The sequence below is a fragment of the Anopheles coustani genome, chromosome 2 (genome assembly GCF_943734705.1).
Source record: "Anopheles coustani chromosome 2, idAnoCousDA_361_x.2, whole genome shotgun sequence".
Classification (NCBI taxonomy): Eukaryota; Metazoa; Arthropoda; class Insecta; order Diptera; family Culicidae; genus Anopheles; species Anopheles coustani.
This window is the reverse complement of record NC_071289.1, coordinates 55,159,072-55,175,422: the sequence shown is the minus strand read 5'-3', so window position 1 is coordinate 55,175,422 and position 16,351 is coordinate 55,159,072. Positions and strand designations below refer to the sequence as shown.

The 16,351-nt window shown below is 43.5% G+C and overlaps 2 protein-coding genes across 3 annotated transcripts; both read left to right on the top strand.

The window, feature by feature from the left end:
- Positions 1-346: 346 nt before the first annotated feature.
- On the top strand, positions 347-1,360 carry LOC131262782 (protein MIX23). Its single transcript, XM_058264857.1, has 3 exons — positions 347-495; positions 602-874; positions 951-1,360. Exons 1-3 carry the CDS (start codon positions 454-456, stop codon positions 1,056-1,058), a joined length of 423 nt encoding a protein of 140 aa, XP_058120840.1. The 5' UTR covers positions 347-453; the 3' UTR covers positions 1,059-1,360.
- A 255-nt stretch (positions 1,361-1,615) lies between these two features.
- Positions 1,616-16,218, top strand: LOC131262768 (GATOR complex protein Iml1). Of its 2 annotated transcripts, XM_058264837.1 has the most exons (13): positions 1,616-1,899; positions 1,989-3,796; positions 3,872-4,079; positions 5,443-5,568; positions 6,977-6,994; positions 8,316-8,533; positions 8,618-8,847; positions 8,915-9,089; positions 9,160-9,369; positions 10,307-10,381; positions 11,779-11,906; positions 12,262-12,744; positions 14,918-16,218. In XM_058264837.1, the coding sequence occupies exons 1-13, from the start codon at positions 1,848-1,850 to the stop codon at positions 16,122-16,124; spliced, it is 4,938 nt and encodes a 1,645-aa protein (XP_058120820.1). In that variant the 5' UTR covers positions 1,616-1,847; the 3' UTR covers positions 16,125-16,218. The 2 variants fall into 2 exon arrangements, with proteins under 2 accessions (XP_058120820.1, XP_058120821.1); XM_058264838.1 differs by lacking the exon at positions 10,307-10,381.
- The last annotated feature ends 133 nt before the right edge of the window (positions 16,219-16,351 follow it).

The window sequence follows — 16,351 nt, the reverse complement described above, 5'->3', positions numbered from 1 at the left end:
CTAAATCGTGTTTTCTGTCACTTGGGTATTCGGTCATGCAACGGAAGACCGATAACAGATGTCGGAAAAAGTGTTAAATTCTATCGGATATTATTAATAAAGTCGCAAAATACAAAGTTCAATTGCCATATTCATCTATATGTTCAAATAATTTAATTTTGACCCAAGGTATGCTCGTGTTTCGGTCGTGTAAATGTAAGTAAAAATAAAAATAAAAATTCTTCTACATCCCCGAATTGTTTTCGAAATGTCGACATTGATTCGAGTAGTTTTCTGTAATAAGCATATAACCTTGTGTGTAGAGTGGCCGTGTGCCGGCTGTCAAAAGGCTGGATTCACCGAATTGAGAAATACACGCTTTTTCTGTTGTTGTTATATTTTTGCGGAAATTTAACAGATATTTCAATCGCACTGGTTTTCTCAGGACCCAGAAACAAGCCAACACTTGTAGATATGAATTTCAAGTACCAATGCGCCGACTTTTCGCAGTTTCAGGCAAGTAATCATTCACGCTCGATCGAGACTATTTGCAGCGTTGCTAAGCGTTGTGTAATAGCGTCCCGTACGGAATGTTTGAACCTCATCTTGTTTGGATGCGTAGGAACAACTTAAGAAAATGCGAGATCTGGATGACAAAATCATCTACGCACTGAACACATCGATCCCGACGGAATCGTTCAAGGGTCAAGTGAATGCCGAAGTCAAGTGTCGGGAACTGCACGACCAACTGGAATCGGGCTACAATTATCGCCAGGATGCAATCAAGCAGTGCATCGTTACTTGCGCTGATACCGTCAAGACCCTTAAAGACAAACGTGAAGAAAATCGAGAAGATGTTGCAGTAAACAAGCAGTTCAAATCTGAACAACGAAAGGTAATAATTCAAGTTTCCTATATGCTGCGATCTACATTCAACGAATTGTACGTTTTTGTTTCTCATTGCATTCCAGCTGAGATTACTACAGGCAGAACTAAGTGTGGAAGATATTATTCGAGAGCGAACACAAAAAACGTTTCGTGAACGCTGTAGGCTGTTTTTCCGGTTTGATTCTATGTAAAATAGTATAACGGCGACCGAAAGTCTCAACTCAGATACATTGCAATATCGCAAATTCAGTCGACAAAATTTGCACCTTTGGTGAACAGAAAAGCCTACGCATTTATTGTGCATACGCATAGTATAGAAAAGTGCAAAAAGACCGTGCTGGTTAAGGTATGAAAACAGTTTTTATAACGATTTTAATGTTTCAAGAGAAGGCTTCAAAAAACTACTAGATTGCAGTCCTTTCCACAGTAAGCATGTTAAATGATGTTAATTTTTGTAGTAAAATACACTAGTTGTCTAACTTTACCAAGGCGATTTGAAATGTGTTGATAAGTAGAAAGAATATCACAGCAATTATTCTCCCTTATCCCTATTTTGCAGCGGTTCAAATTACAGCGGCACACTGTGTGCTATTCAAATGTAAACAAATACAAATCATATGTTTTCTGTCACAAAATTATCAAAACAGGCAATGCTTTGGTACGCACAAAATCATTCTTATCGCACTTTCTTAACGTTAATACTTGTGTTGTATTTGTTTCTCCGTGTATTGGTAGTTCCCAGCAGCGAAGGGAGCGATAATCGTCCTAAGAAATCGACCATCTTATTCGTCAAACACAAATCAGCGCTTATCAGAGGCATTGCCTACGAGTCCTGTTCAACGATGCAGTGCCATATTTGCCGATAGCATAGACACATATTTCTGAACTGTGAAGATTTGTAGCGTTTGCTTCAATGCTTTTCATCTTTGGCAGCCTTTAGAGAAAGTCGTGTTCGACGTATAGTCGATTTGTTCGTCAGTATGATGATTCAAAAACTGTTTAAACTCGTCACCCATCAAAAAACATTCAGCAGTAAGTATGGAGCAAACAAGTCGAGAAACATAAATTGATTGGGGTATTTAACCTTTTCCACTTACCCATTTGTACGTTTCTTTTCACAGCGGAAGATTTAGTGCTGAATCCAAAGGAACATCCGGATCTGAAGCTGAACAATATTGTTGAAATTTACCTACCGGAAGATGAAGGATGTCGTTTGCTGCTGCAGGTGACGTGTCTTAACAAGGACTTTAATTCGCGCGAAACCATCAGCGTTGAGGTGAATGTGGCCACCACGTTTAACCTGAAGGCGTACAACGATGTATACATGCGTGTGGTTGATCCGACCGAAGTGACACTTGATTCGGTCGAAATTACCTTCAAAGATCAGTACATCGGTCGGTCCGAGATGTGGCGGCTCAAGACGCGTCTCACCAACACTTGCGTGTATCTAAACAAAAAAATCGAATACTGCGAGGGTTGTATCCGCTGCCAGGTGTATGAGATGTGGGCACAGGGCGAGCGAGTTGCATGCGGTGTTATCAACGAGGACACGAAGGTCGTTTTTCGCAGTAACACTTCGATGGTGTACCTGTTCGTGCAAATGTCCTCCGAGATGTGGGACTTTGACATTTACGGCGATCTGTACTTCGAGAAGGCAGTGAACGGGTTTCTGGCGGATCTGTACAAAAAGTGGCAGAAGCTGGGCAGCAACCACGAGGTCACGATTGTACTGTTCTCGCGTACGTTCTATGCGGCCAAGGGGTTGGAAGAGTTTCCGGCTCATATGCGCGATTGTCTGCAGATCGACTACCGGGGAAGGTTCTACGAAGACTTTTATCGGGTGGCTATTCAAAACGAACGATGCGACGATTGGAGCACAACGCTGGTTCAACTGCGTCGACTGTTCACTGGGTACCGGGACGTTGTACTGAAGTACCACGAGCGAGCCGACTTGCCTAACCTGCAAATTCCACCCGCTACCAATTCCACCGCCGCCCAGGGCAACTTTCTCGAGGTGCTAAACATTTCGTTGAACGTGTTCGAAAAGCACTACCTCGATCGAAGCTTCGATCGAACGGGCCAGCTATCGGTCGTAATAACGCCAGGTGTTGGCGTGTTCGAAGTCGATCGCGAACTAACAAACATCACGAAACAACGAATCATCGATAACGGCGTGGGAAGTGATCTTGTTTGTGTCGGCGAGCAACCGCTGCATGCTGTACCGTTGTTAAAGTTCCATAACAAGGACGCACTTACCTCGATCGATGACTATTCTATGCCACACTGGATCAATCTGAGTTTCTACTCGACGAACAAGAAGATCGCATACTCCACGTTTGTGCCTCGTATCAAGCCGCCACCAGCGCTTGGAGGCAGTACCGAACCACAACAGCCAAGAGCAGCCGGGGCCGCCCGGTTACGGTTGCCAAAAAAGCCAGCCGACAAGAAGAACGAGTACATTCACAACTGTCTGTTCGATTACGACGCATACGATGATCAGATCTTCCAGCTTCCGGCCGTTCACGGTACGAGCTCGCTGCAACGGATGGCTCGCACGAAGAAAACCTCCGTGCCTAGTCTGGATGGGTTCGGTACATATGCGAGAACCTGTGAATGGGAACCGGAAACCGTGTGTCAGACACGCCTGCGACGAAAGATGTCCGATCCGGACATTCACCACACGTCCAACAGCTTACTTAACGTTAGCGTTGCCTCGCACAGCAGCTCGCCCAACACGAGCGATATCCTGGGCATGCCCAAGCCGAACCTAGCCTCGGCGGCCATCATCGAGGGTCGTGCTGGTGCCTTCGGTTCATCCAGTGGACCCGTCGTACGCACCGGCCGTGCCTTAATCAATCCCTTCGATCCATCACATGTTACTATAAAGCTCACTTCAAACCGTCGCCGATGGACTCATATATTCCCCAAGGTAGGGCTAGCAGTAGAAATGAATTTATTTACCCAACCTATCTAACGAACGTTTGTTTGACCGTATTTTCACAAGGGTCCCCAAGGGGTGCTGATCCAGCAGCATCACTATCAAGCTGTACCGGCAACCACACAACCCCCGAACTACTATGTGGACCTCGATTCCAGCAGCGAGTATGCGCACACGTCCACTTGCACCTGGGGTCGGGCTAGGCACGGTAGTACTGCGTCGTTCGATAGTCGCCTAAACGAAGACGATCTTAAATGGATTACAGAAAATGGAGGTGAGTTTTGAATGCGTAATTTTACCTGATGGATGATGGAAAAACATCATTGACATGATGTCGGTATGGACAGGGCAGTCCCTGTACGTCATCAAAAGTTCGTCATATTTGTAGCTTGGTTAATGGTTGCTTCAATCCTTCCGTTGTCTTCAAAGTTCATACACTACACCATACACAACAGGCCATTTACTTTCTGAGGAACAATTATTCAACAAAAGTGAATCCTAGGGATTGTTCTTTGCACTGTTCTCTATGTATTGTTGCACAAACGATATGAGCACATAGATTCAACACAGATTTAACACTTCTTCTGCTTGGCGTAATGACCTATTGGTCATGCCTGCCCGTTAAGGGCTTACGAGACTTGTTTCCCTGTTGTACGTGGATAGTCAGTCCTCTCGTACAGGGGAGGGTCCGGTCTCGGTTGGAATTCGAACCCACGCCGTCGAGCTGGTGAGCCCCGGCGCTCATGGGCTGATTTTCTAACCGGCGCTACCGCTCGGCTGTCGCGGATCCCGAAATTCAACACAGATCTCGTTTTTCCATCCACTAAAGGGACAATTTGGTAATTAAATAAAAAAATACATTTCATGTCTTCCGCTGTGTAGTTTATATATAATATTGTGTTAACGGACACATTACAATACGCAATAATTTCAACAATTTTCTTGTAAAACCAAGAAAGTAAACCATTTTAATTTTTTTAATCCTCCTTCCTCGAAATCGTCGGTCTTGAAGTTCCGAAATATACCCAGTTTACAGATTTGAAAAACCTTCAAATATAGTGAAATTACAGCGTTTTAAAAATAGGGGTCAAAATTACTCCAAAAAGGCATTCGGACAAGATTCCAAAGTAATTTATTCGAGTGTTAAGTGTACGATTGGGGGTCCGCGACAGCCGAGCGATAGCGCCGGTTAGAAAATCGGCCCATGAGCGCCGGGGCTCACCACCTCGACGGCGTGGGTTCGAATCGCAACCGAGACCGGACTCTCCCCTGTACGAGAGGACTGACTATCCACGTACAACAGGGAAACTAGTTTCGTAAGCCCTTAACGGGCAGGCATGACCAAGAGGTCGTTACGCCAATAAGAAGAAGAAGAAGAAGAAGTGTATGATCTTTAACAAATAAATACTATGGGTTTGGGTAAAATCATGACAAAAGTAAGTAAAAGACTGTAAAGTAGGTAAATTAAATAACATTACAGTTAAATTCAGTGAACTCAATTATCATGCTAAGTTTGTTGGTGAGGCGGCTAGAAATTAGTCCTGTTAGTAATGGATACGCGAGGTTTAGGAATAAAGAAGTTTTAAGTATATCACAAATTCGCTGATATTGTAACACACAATTTCCTTCACTTTTAGGTGGTCGTAAAAAATCTATACTCCATTCGCCAGCCGGCCCCCACGTCCCGGGGACCCCGTCGAAAAGTCTTACCCTGCTCTGGGGAGCCACGGGTGAGCAGGAGTGGACGTCGGCCCTGACCACAGGTATCATCATAAGCATCCGGACGCTCCCGGCGCTTTCCGAGTGTTTGCTCCGTGTATCGCATTGTTTTTTCTTCTTCTTTGAATCCAAACATTTATTGTTTTCAGCCCAGATATGCCACATTCCCTTTTTCGTTTTCGGTTACAGGATTTACTACCAGTCTTTCCGTCCCTTATCCCATTTCGGAACGATCCCTCGATCATTACTAGAGTTCCCATTTCCTTTTTTTATTTTTGTTCCAGTCATAACGATATTGAGTGGCTAATTGAAAAACAAATTTATGTAGTGTTTTATTTAATTTTGTTTTTGTTTATTCATCCACTACATCTTTTTAGCAAACCATCCGCCACATCATTTGTTAACCAACCATCCGGATTCAGTGCAGTCCATGTAACACTGATTTCATAAATAACCGAATGAATCGATTTCATCCCATTGTTTCTTTCTATATCCCCTCTCGCTCTTTCTCTTTTCACTTTCCCATGCAAAATTTAATTCATTTGCTTGTATTTTCTTTAATACATCGACTACGATTTTTTCATCTTATCACGAACGTAATCATCATTACCAAGAACACGTACACGAGACAATTTTTAAATTTACATCCTTTAGGTGAAACTCTGATCTTCTTGATTCTTCTCATTCGCCTTGCTCTCATTCTAATGGCGTGTCTGAACATGGACTGTTCGCCGACCATAAAATTGATATACTTTTCCACCAAATCCTACCATGTTGTGTGAAATACAATCATTTCTTCGCACAACTTAAATAATGCACCGTTTACACATTGTTACATTTTGAAATACTATTTTTATTAATGTTTCTTTACACAATTGTTCTCAATTGCTTCTATTTGTTTTCATCACTTTATTGCTGCTTGCTTCGTATGTGGCGACGATACAACGATGCACCGCACGCAAACTTGCACAACGAACGAATTGGGATGAATCCTTCCGATCGCTATCGTGTTGCATTTTGATGCACCACCCGAACACACGCTGGCATATCTCTGATTCTACTGCGAAACATGTTTTCTCTAAATCTTTGTCTCTCTTTCTTTCTCTTTTCTATTTCCCTCCAAATTGTATGTGCGTATGTGCGTATGTGTGGGCGTGCGTGTGAGCGTGCGTGCGTGCCTGTGCCTTTCTGCCAAACATCGTCCGTCCGTACGTCCGCTCAACTCTGTCGCCAAAAAATCGCCGGCGAAATCGTTCCAATTCGTATAAAACTCCGTGATCGTGATACGGATCCTGCACCGCCACCCGGATGCTATCTGCACTATCTGTGTGTGTGCGTGTGTGTGCGTATGCCTCTGTGTGCCTGTCTGTTCCTATCGACTCGTCCATGCAAACCGAATGATTGCAAACCAACGGAACTTACGGCCCATCGGAACTGCTGCCTGCCAAACAGTCGGAAAAGTGATCATAGGTTGGATACAAATCGTTACTCCTTTTGCACATTTTCTTCGAAAGAGTTGTACTATTTAATTTGTACCTATTAGTATTAGTATTTTATTTTTTATCCTCTTATCTTATGCTATTACAATATCCTGATCACGCGCACCCAAAAAAACATCTCTAGCCCCTCTCAATGTTTCTTGTAATTTAATCCTTAGTGTAGTGCATTTTCCTTATCTCTTGTGTCTTCTTGTGTTTTCCCTTTCTTCCGGTTTGTGATTTCCATTTTCTTTTTGGAAACCACTTAACCTTTTCCTGTTCTAAACACTGCTTTTATGTAAGCTATTCTCTGTTTTTGCTGTCTTTCTCTCCATGGTGCTTTTGAAAGATTTTTTGTTCACTGCTTTCCCAAAACAGCAAGTGTAAAGTTTCCGTTTGTATTTAAATTTCTTCATGTATGTTGACCAACCTTATGTGTTCTTCCTGTAGTTTTGTATAAAATTCGTTAGCCAAATTTCTAAACGGATTTCGTTCTAATTAACGATCGTTCGTTAGTTGTTTTCGTGCTGACCGAAATGATACTAAATGTTTTGCTGCACATAGCGCTTTTCCTTGCTCCACTCGTTATCGTATGGGTATTTGTTCCGAGTACGGCTTTCTGTTGCACCGTTACTACTGGTTAAGTGCGTAAAAAAATCAGCTGTCGTAAAGTTATCGGCTTTTCTTACTACTTTGGTATGTTCTATTTTTATTTTCTACCCCATTCTCTTCACTTTAATTTGTTGGTTGTGTAATCATGTTGTGTGTCTTTTTAAACATACGCAACGATATATTAGAGGTTGATAAAGATAACCTTCGATGGTGTGGACTTTCAATATGACTCTGACCGTTACGAGAATTGAATCAATACGCTCACTTACCCTACACGATCGTACACACATGAGTTCACTTTGCATGATGTACCAACTCTTAGACACAAATGCATGATTGCATGACCTTATTTTGTAGATATTTTCTATAAAACGCTGGAGTATGTAAAAAGTAAATTTAAATTAAATACAATAGTTTTAATCTCCTATTAGTTTACTATCGGGTTCGGTTGCTAATAATCTGCTTAATCTTTAATTTTATTAGGCTCATTATATTTTGGGGTTCATTACATTTTGTATACAACGCGTTAAATTAACCTTATAGCTCAGTATTCGTATTTTTTAAATAATTTTGGCAAGGTGCTTGTTTCTTTGGGATGCTTGTATGTGCTTACCTTTTCTTCCATATTATCCCGTAGTACGGTGCTCATTGGTCCTTTTTTGCTTTTCTCCGTTGGAATTTCGTTCGCTCCTCGATCTCAGGAGTCGACTGGAAATCGCTGACCATTCCGGCCTGTCTGCCCATTACGACCGACTATTTTCCGGACAAGCGGTCACTGCACAATGACTACGTCGTGTCGGACTACACACTGCTGCCGGAAGACTTTAATGCTGACTACGCGCAAAACCGAGCCGTCTACAAGAAGCCTCTTTCGACGGACGAGGTGTTTAAGGAGCTGGTTTCCCAACGGCTAGCGCAGGTTTGTCCAAGACATTCTGATGAATTGGTTAAAGCGAGTAAAAGTTCGATACTAAATTATTTACCCTTTTATACGAATTTCTAGGGATTCCAATTGATCGTGTTACCGGACAAGAGTGCAACCAATCCACCACAAGCACCCTGCTGCGGTGGCCAGCTGCAACCTCAGTCGTACTTTTCTAATGCGGCCAGCAGCGTACTCCGACGGCAACCACCACAGGAGCCGACCAAAGAATATCTGCTTTCGATAGGGCGCATTTTCCATCGGATTTCGCTCAGCGGATCCGCCATCACCGTGACGCGCTACCGACCTCGGTAATTATCGGATTGCGATCATCTTTATCATACCTCCCTAAACCGATTTCCCATTTGCTAAACATAGCCATCCATATCCACCGATCAACGTCGACTATCGCTACCGGTTCCATGCACCCCAGCACGATACGTACGAGGTGAGCGGCGTTAACTTTACCACGGAGAAGCTGGAAAACTTCAACTGGAACTACATGGACCAGTACATCTGCACACGCGGTGACACGGACTATCCGCTGCACGAGGTTCGTGACAACAAATGGGATACGGATTCGCGCTTTTGTAGAACATCATGTAACGTTATGTTGTTTGTAGAACATGAAATACTGGCGCTATCGAATGTATCTGCTGCCGAAGGACGATCCGGCGATGAAGAAAATCCTCGACGGCACGGTGCGCCATTGCGATATCTACCACGAGGACAGCCCGTTCCCGTCGGACAAGCAGATTTGCAACGATTTCGTGCGCTTTGTCGAAGCGCATCTGAACAAGATCAAAAAGATACAACCAGCCAAGAAGGCTAGGGTAAGTGCGTTGGTACCGCTATGTGTGGCTGCGTGTGGCTGTGTGTCCCTATGTGTGTTATGGAGCGCTTTTCCGTATACCGAGTACGAGCCATCGACAAGGAAGGAAGTGACGGTTCGACAAGGTCCTCGCCAACGTCGTCGGTCGGTTCGAGCAGCAACCTCCGTTCTCTTTCAGTCCATTTTTCAGCAATAATGTATCCTCGTTTCTGCAAACTCATCGTGACGGACAAAACACCCGGATAGACCTGTCCGTCCATCGATACGCGAGCACCTTTTGTGTGTGGAACTGTTGTTTGTGATATGTTTTCAGTAATCCCGAATGTGGCTAGTTGACTAACGTTTATCTGTTTATCGCTCACGATTCTACTTTTGTGTCCGGGAATCGCGAAAAGGCAAATTGATGTTGAAATTAGAGTAGTTTGTCACTGTCTGGGAAAACAGCAAAGAAATGTGTTAATTTTTTTTTCTTTTCATGCGACGGTAAATGATCACTTTGATGTGTTTAACTACTGTTTGTAGAATGTTCCTTACTCTTACCTTGTTGCAATGTTATGTCGACATCTAAATACTTCTATTTTATTTTTTTCACCTTTCCTGTTACTGAATCTTCTTTTCTATTCTTTTCTACGAGATTTTTCAAAATTATTAATTGACTGGAGTTCCTAACTTTCCTTCTTTACACGGACGGTTTTTCAATACTATAAACGCGTTGCATGGTCAACTTTGCTGGCAATTACGTACTTCCACTCATACAGTAGATGATTTGCGTTGTAGTTTTAACATTTGCGGCATGTCAAACTTTGAACAAAATTATCTCGGAAAGGGTAATCATCATTCCCCAGCTAATTTTCAATGTCTGATATTGGGAATGGAAAAAAACCCAACACGAACAAAACCAAGGGAAAAAACAACAAAAGCTCACACTTATCTTGCAGGGATGTCCACGCCAAACGCACCTTACGAGACGACGCCACAGTACCAGCATCCTGTCCCGGCCTCCTCCGAACCAGGTGTGCGAACATACAATCAATCCCCCAACCCAATCCGATCACAACCCACAAACACACCCTTTATCACAGTTTTCTTTCAATTCGATGCGAGTTAAGTTTATCGAGCTGGTGATTTGCCTTTTTGGGAGATTTCAGAAACAGTTTTGATTACGGTCTGTTACGGAGTCTTTAGTTTTGGTCATCTATTTTTAAAGAGATTTTTTTGCTTTGCCACTCTATTTTTAATACTTATTTTCGGTTAATACCGCCCAATTTTATTTATTTCAAGTATGCATTTCATTTCTTAAAGAAACCAATTAAGTCAATGTCCATCATAACTTTTTAGTAAAAAACAATTGGTTTTAAATAACAAATGAATAGAACATTTCTTATTTTCTTCCCTCCTCCTTTCTTCTTTACTTTTCTGTTCACTTTCCTTCTGGGCAATTTACTTTGGAAGGGGTATTTTTTTCGTTTTGGTTCCTAACTTTCTTCTTAAGGTTTCTTTGGAAGGGTTTTTTTTTTAATGTGTGATTTTTGGTGCATTGGTAATCAAATGCTTTTAACGTAATTGCTAGTTTTTATTTAATGTTTCTTTCCCTTAATAGTGTTTTTCTTTCTCCGTATAAAATCGCTTTTGGTTTGGTTTCTCGTACCTTTACACCCACAATTACGTATCTTGTTTAACCCTCCACTCCAACGTTATGAAGAACCAGATTCTGTACCACGTGGAAACTAATCCGTTTATCGTTTGTTCTCTTCCACCCGTCCACCACTCGTCGATTCGCCTTCGCTTTGGCACGACGGTTTTTTATCTTTGTTCGTGCGTGTTACCGACCCGGTACCACAACGTGCACAACGGAAAAGGTAGCTGCGCCGCAACCGTTCCGGGATCGGGTCTTCAGCAGCCGTCTACCGGAAAAACCAAGGTTCAGGTTAATGTGTTTTTCAACCTTTCCCTTGCAACTAGTACGCCAGGATCGATCGATCCTGTCCTGCGGATAGGTCTTTCGGCGCTGGCACGGTGTTGGTTTGTGCTTCCGTTTGCTTACCCTTATCTTGTAGTTTATTGTTGAACACGTGTTGCTTCTTAACGCTGTCTCCACCACGCTCGCTTAAACGCTGCCTTTTGCCCACAAACGCTTTTCATCAATGTGCTTTAATCGCTACCGGGAAATGTGTTTAGGGTTCCTTTGTTAAATACCGTTGGTGCTGGTTAAATAGTTAGAAAATATCTATAGCATTTGATTCTAGCAAAAAATGTGCTCTTTTCTTCTTTTTTTTTAGGTTTCTCCCATTGTTTTGATACATGTTTTTATTGATTTTTATTTTTTCCTTTGGTTACATTTCTATATTTTATCTGCTTTTGATACCTATGTGTTTATTATTATTTAACTTTGTTGATTTTTTCTTCACAGCATGGTGGATGGGTTAAAATGTACTATAACGGCACGGCCAGCAATGGCCACAACCTGCACCACCACCACCCTCATCATCATCACACTCCCGAACGCTTTTATTTTCCTAGCACTCTCACCGGTAACAGGTTAGTTTGTGTGCGATAGAAAAATAGTTAACCCCCCCTCCCCCCCCCCCCCCCTCTCCACCACACCCCATCCCACCCCACCCCACCACACTGATGCGGGGTTTGCCCAAAATTCTCATTTCGTCCCATCGTGTGCTGTTAGAATGGTTTTGAGAACAAATATCTTAAACATAATGTTACTATTAAAAACCCAAAAGTTTGCATGTCTTCCGGTAAGCTTGAACGCTTCTTTGCTTCTGCCTGCAAAATGCCTCGCCGAAGCTTGTAATGTCTCGTATTTCCGCTTCATTTTTTAACCGATCGCTTGGCAGGAAACCGAATAACATTTTCCCTTTCGCTGCTTCCCTCACGATAGTATCCTGACGCGTGCCGGCTCGAAAGTGCTGGACAAAAGTGGCAGTGCCATACAAACGCCCCCACCGTCGACCGGTGGAAGTGGCAGCGGTGGCACCACCTCCTCGTCCGCTACCCCGACCACACCGACGCCGACGACGACGCTACCGACAGCAACCACCTCCACCACGCCGATGATGGTCAGCTCGATCGGCGGAAAAACGACGGTCGATGGAATCCCGCTGTCGACGCTCAATTCCGCCGCCGAGCAAGGCCTGCCGGAGGATACGGACGATTTTACCGGAGAAAGCTGCAAGCTGAAGCCGACCGCGACGTTGCAGGAGATTTTCGACGCACTAAGACACCCGGTGCATGGCGTCGGCTTTCTGGGACCGGCCCAGAGTATGCCGTCGTGCACGTTCGTGTCGTATGATGCGATCACGTGGCTTCAGAACCGCATCGAGGGGCCGTGCCATCCAGTGGACATCCTGGAAGAGATGAGACGGTAAGCACGCAACGCTGATGCATTGATTATTGACAAGGCAGCTTTTTATTCAAAACGGGGTGATCATTATATTATTAAAAGGTGATCATAATATTTGTTCAACACGAAAGCTCTTTAATTTATAACAAAACAAAACAAAATACAGACGAAGATTTGTCTAATCTAGTTAGCACATTTAGTTAAAACTCTTCATAACCAGAACATGAGGTTTCTAATTTAAAATACTAAACTCCTTTATGGATAAGGTGGACTGCTTTGATGCAAAAGGTGTACCAGGAGTGAAAACGTAGTTTTAACCTAGGTACCAGAAAATAAGTAAATCGGAGACTGTTGATTCTTTTAAGGTGAATGGAAATTAATTTTACTAAAAAATGGCACTTTATCAAAACTTACTTATGCATTTAAGGTCAATTCAGTTTTGTTAAAAAAAGAAGTTCTCTAATGAGCGAATCCACGTAGTACAGTTTTGCGCTTTGGTCAAAAGTCTCCGGTTGAGGCCACCTTCAACACACAGCAAATTGTTAATAATAGAAGCTTTTTAGCAGGTTTTGTTAGCCTTTTTGCGTTGCAACATATGTTTTAATGTAAAAATCCAATATCTCAAGAAAGCCATCGTAGTCATACAGAGTGGGGCAAAGAAACTTGATGATTTAAAATAGCCGCAGATTTGCGAATTTTAATATTTCTTTTGTTCAGGATAATTGCACTAGTATTGCTGTACTAAATTAGAAACAATTACACCCATCTCTTTTCAGTGGTTAACTTTGAGTTATCGTCCTTGGGAAATTTTGGAACATAATTTTTTTTAACGATTTTTTATTGTTTGCTCGCGCTCCTTTACTTATTCGCATGCAAAATTATCCAAGTTTGCGAGTAAAAATGATATTACATGATCTGCTTGTAAAAAACTATTTTTTAACGAAACCTTTTAGTGAAAATTTACAAAATTAGTGAAAAGCATGATCAGTAAATCATGGAAATAGTGTTGTGCCTTATGAATCTTTAATTGAGATTCATCAGTATGAATCTTTCGCCTAAGTTTCATTCAGATCATGAATCTTTCACGAGCGATAAAAAAGGGATTCCTCTCCTCTTATTTCATGCATGTTTCGAGTTTTACTTTCCTATTGTTTTGACTTTAATGAATCTTTGGAATTCATGAATCTCGCGGGGGTCCGCGACAGCCGAGCGGTAGCGCCGGTTAGAAAATCGGCCCATGAGCGCCGGGGCTCACCACCTCGACGGCGTGGGTTCGAATCCCAACCGAGACCGGACCCTCCCCTGTACGAGAGGACTGACTATCCACGTACAACAGGGAAACAAGTCTCGTAAGCCGTTAACGGGGCAGGCATGACCAAGAGGTCGTTACGCCAAGAAGAAGAAGAAGAATCTCGCAAATGAAACAAAGAGTAATTCAGATTCACGAATCTGAATTACACAACTCTAGTGTAAATAGATTTATTTTCTTTTGAGGGAACTAACTAATTTAAATCACTTTGCGAAAGAAAAACCTTTGTTCTCGTTAATGCCATTGATGCAGTTGTAATAGACAAATTCACTAGCAATTGACGCTTGCCATGTAATAGTCTACCATTTAATAAGGCCACACGAACGACGAACACACCAATGAAGAGTTTGAATTTAATTCAAAATTCGATCGATAAATACTCCAACTACAATTTTTATTAGTAACTACAGTCTATCCTGACTCGCTTTATTTATATCGTTTCTAAAGGCTAGTTTACAGGAAGTAGAATTTGTGTGACTGCGAACGACTTAAGCCCATGACAAAGCGTTATCGAGTTCTGTAAATTTTTTGTTGTTTAATTGTGAGATGTTTTGAAAAAAATGGTAGGGTTGCGCGCATCGCTCACTGCCTTGGCTCTAATGTCCGAGCCTGATTGTTCCCTGCTTTTCATACACGGGTTTCATACAACGGGGGTTTCTTGCCATAGGTCATATAACTTGGGCTAAGTTATTCTCTATTATTTAATCAAATTTTACATTATCGATCTTTTTTATAATAAAGATTTGAAACGAATAAATTAAAGCTGTTGTGCAGAAATGTTTAACCTCAGCCTGTTGATGCATTTCCGAGATGCCAAAGTTTACCCAATTTATCTACTAACTCCAACAAGCGACTTATCCTCTCCTTTTTCTCCTCTCGCCGTAGAAATCGCCTGATCTGTCACGCGTCCGGGGACTTTAACAAACCCGTCGTGCCCGGATTCTGCCTGTATTACATCGCGCGTCAAGACAAGGAATCGCCGGAGTACGTGCCGCCTCTCGGTGATTTGGCTGCTTTCGAGAACGAATGGATGGAGGTGGAGATCCAGCATCCGGATCTGACGAAACCGCTCGACGCGCACGATCGTGGCTTACCGGCATTCCTGCGCGAATCACTGGATGCTGAGGGGCAGGACCTGGTGGATGGACTGCTGTACAAGCAGACCCACCTGGAGATTGACGTTTCCGGCAAGTCCGACCGCACCGAGTGGGGCCACGCCCGGTACCACCAGCGCATGATACCGGGCCACGCGTACGAGATCGTCGTCCAGTGGATCACGGCGTCGGGTCCGATCGTGTACGACCTCATCTACGGCTGGTGCCGGAAGGCACAACCTTGCGGCTTCCAGCTCGTGACCATCCCAGCCGACCCGCTGGCCGAACCGTTCACCGAAAAGTCGGACCCGTTGCGTGGTCCAATCTTCATACCGCTCGATACCGACTGCCTTAACCAACACTCGAGCTTCCTGTTCGAGGAGTTCCCCAAAGAGTCGTGGCCGCGGCGACTACTGCTGTTCCAGGAGGAGATCGTACGCCGCTTCGGTTTCATGCGCTGCACGGTGGAAACGAAGACGGGCTCGAATCAGGTCTCGCTCGACTACCAGTACGTGCACTGCAGCGGTAACATGTTCATCATGGTGCCTAACCCCAACATGGGTCTCCGGTCTAGGCAGCGGTTGGCTTCCGGTGGGAGCAACTTCAAGAAACCGGTCCACTTCATCAACCGCTACTCGGCGTCCTACGAGGCACAAGTGGCCGGACCAGGTCAAAACGGGGGCACAACTGGAGGGAGTGGCAATGCCGGTGGAGGTGCCGGCCATGAACCGTCCTACATTACGCGCCACGTCACCGGGAAAGGCGCAACGAAGGACGATTTCGATGTCATGCGGCGCACCGGGTTCCTGTGGTCTTGGAACCACATGATACCGAACAAGCGCTGGAAGTCACTCGTCATCTCGCAGACGGACGATCTCTTCCAGTTGAAGATGCTGCGCGACTTCAAGGAGTTTTGTGCCAACGCAGACCAGCGGCTGGTCAACTTCTGGGAGTCCTGCTGGGAGCTGAAGGAGAAGGCATCGATCGAACGTACCTGAAAATGAAAAAAAAGAGCGAAGCGATCGCTTGGCACGAGATTGGGGTTTTATAAAGGACCGCGAGGAAAAATTAAGACAATTTCTTGGTCCATTTGTTATTAAAACAATTCTTCATTTATTTCGTTCTATTACTGTTCACTGTTTTCTTTTGTTATATTGGCGCGAAATCCAAATAAAATCAGTTAAAGACATACACAGAATTTATCTATCGCATCTAAAAATAAAAT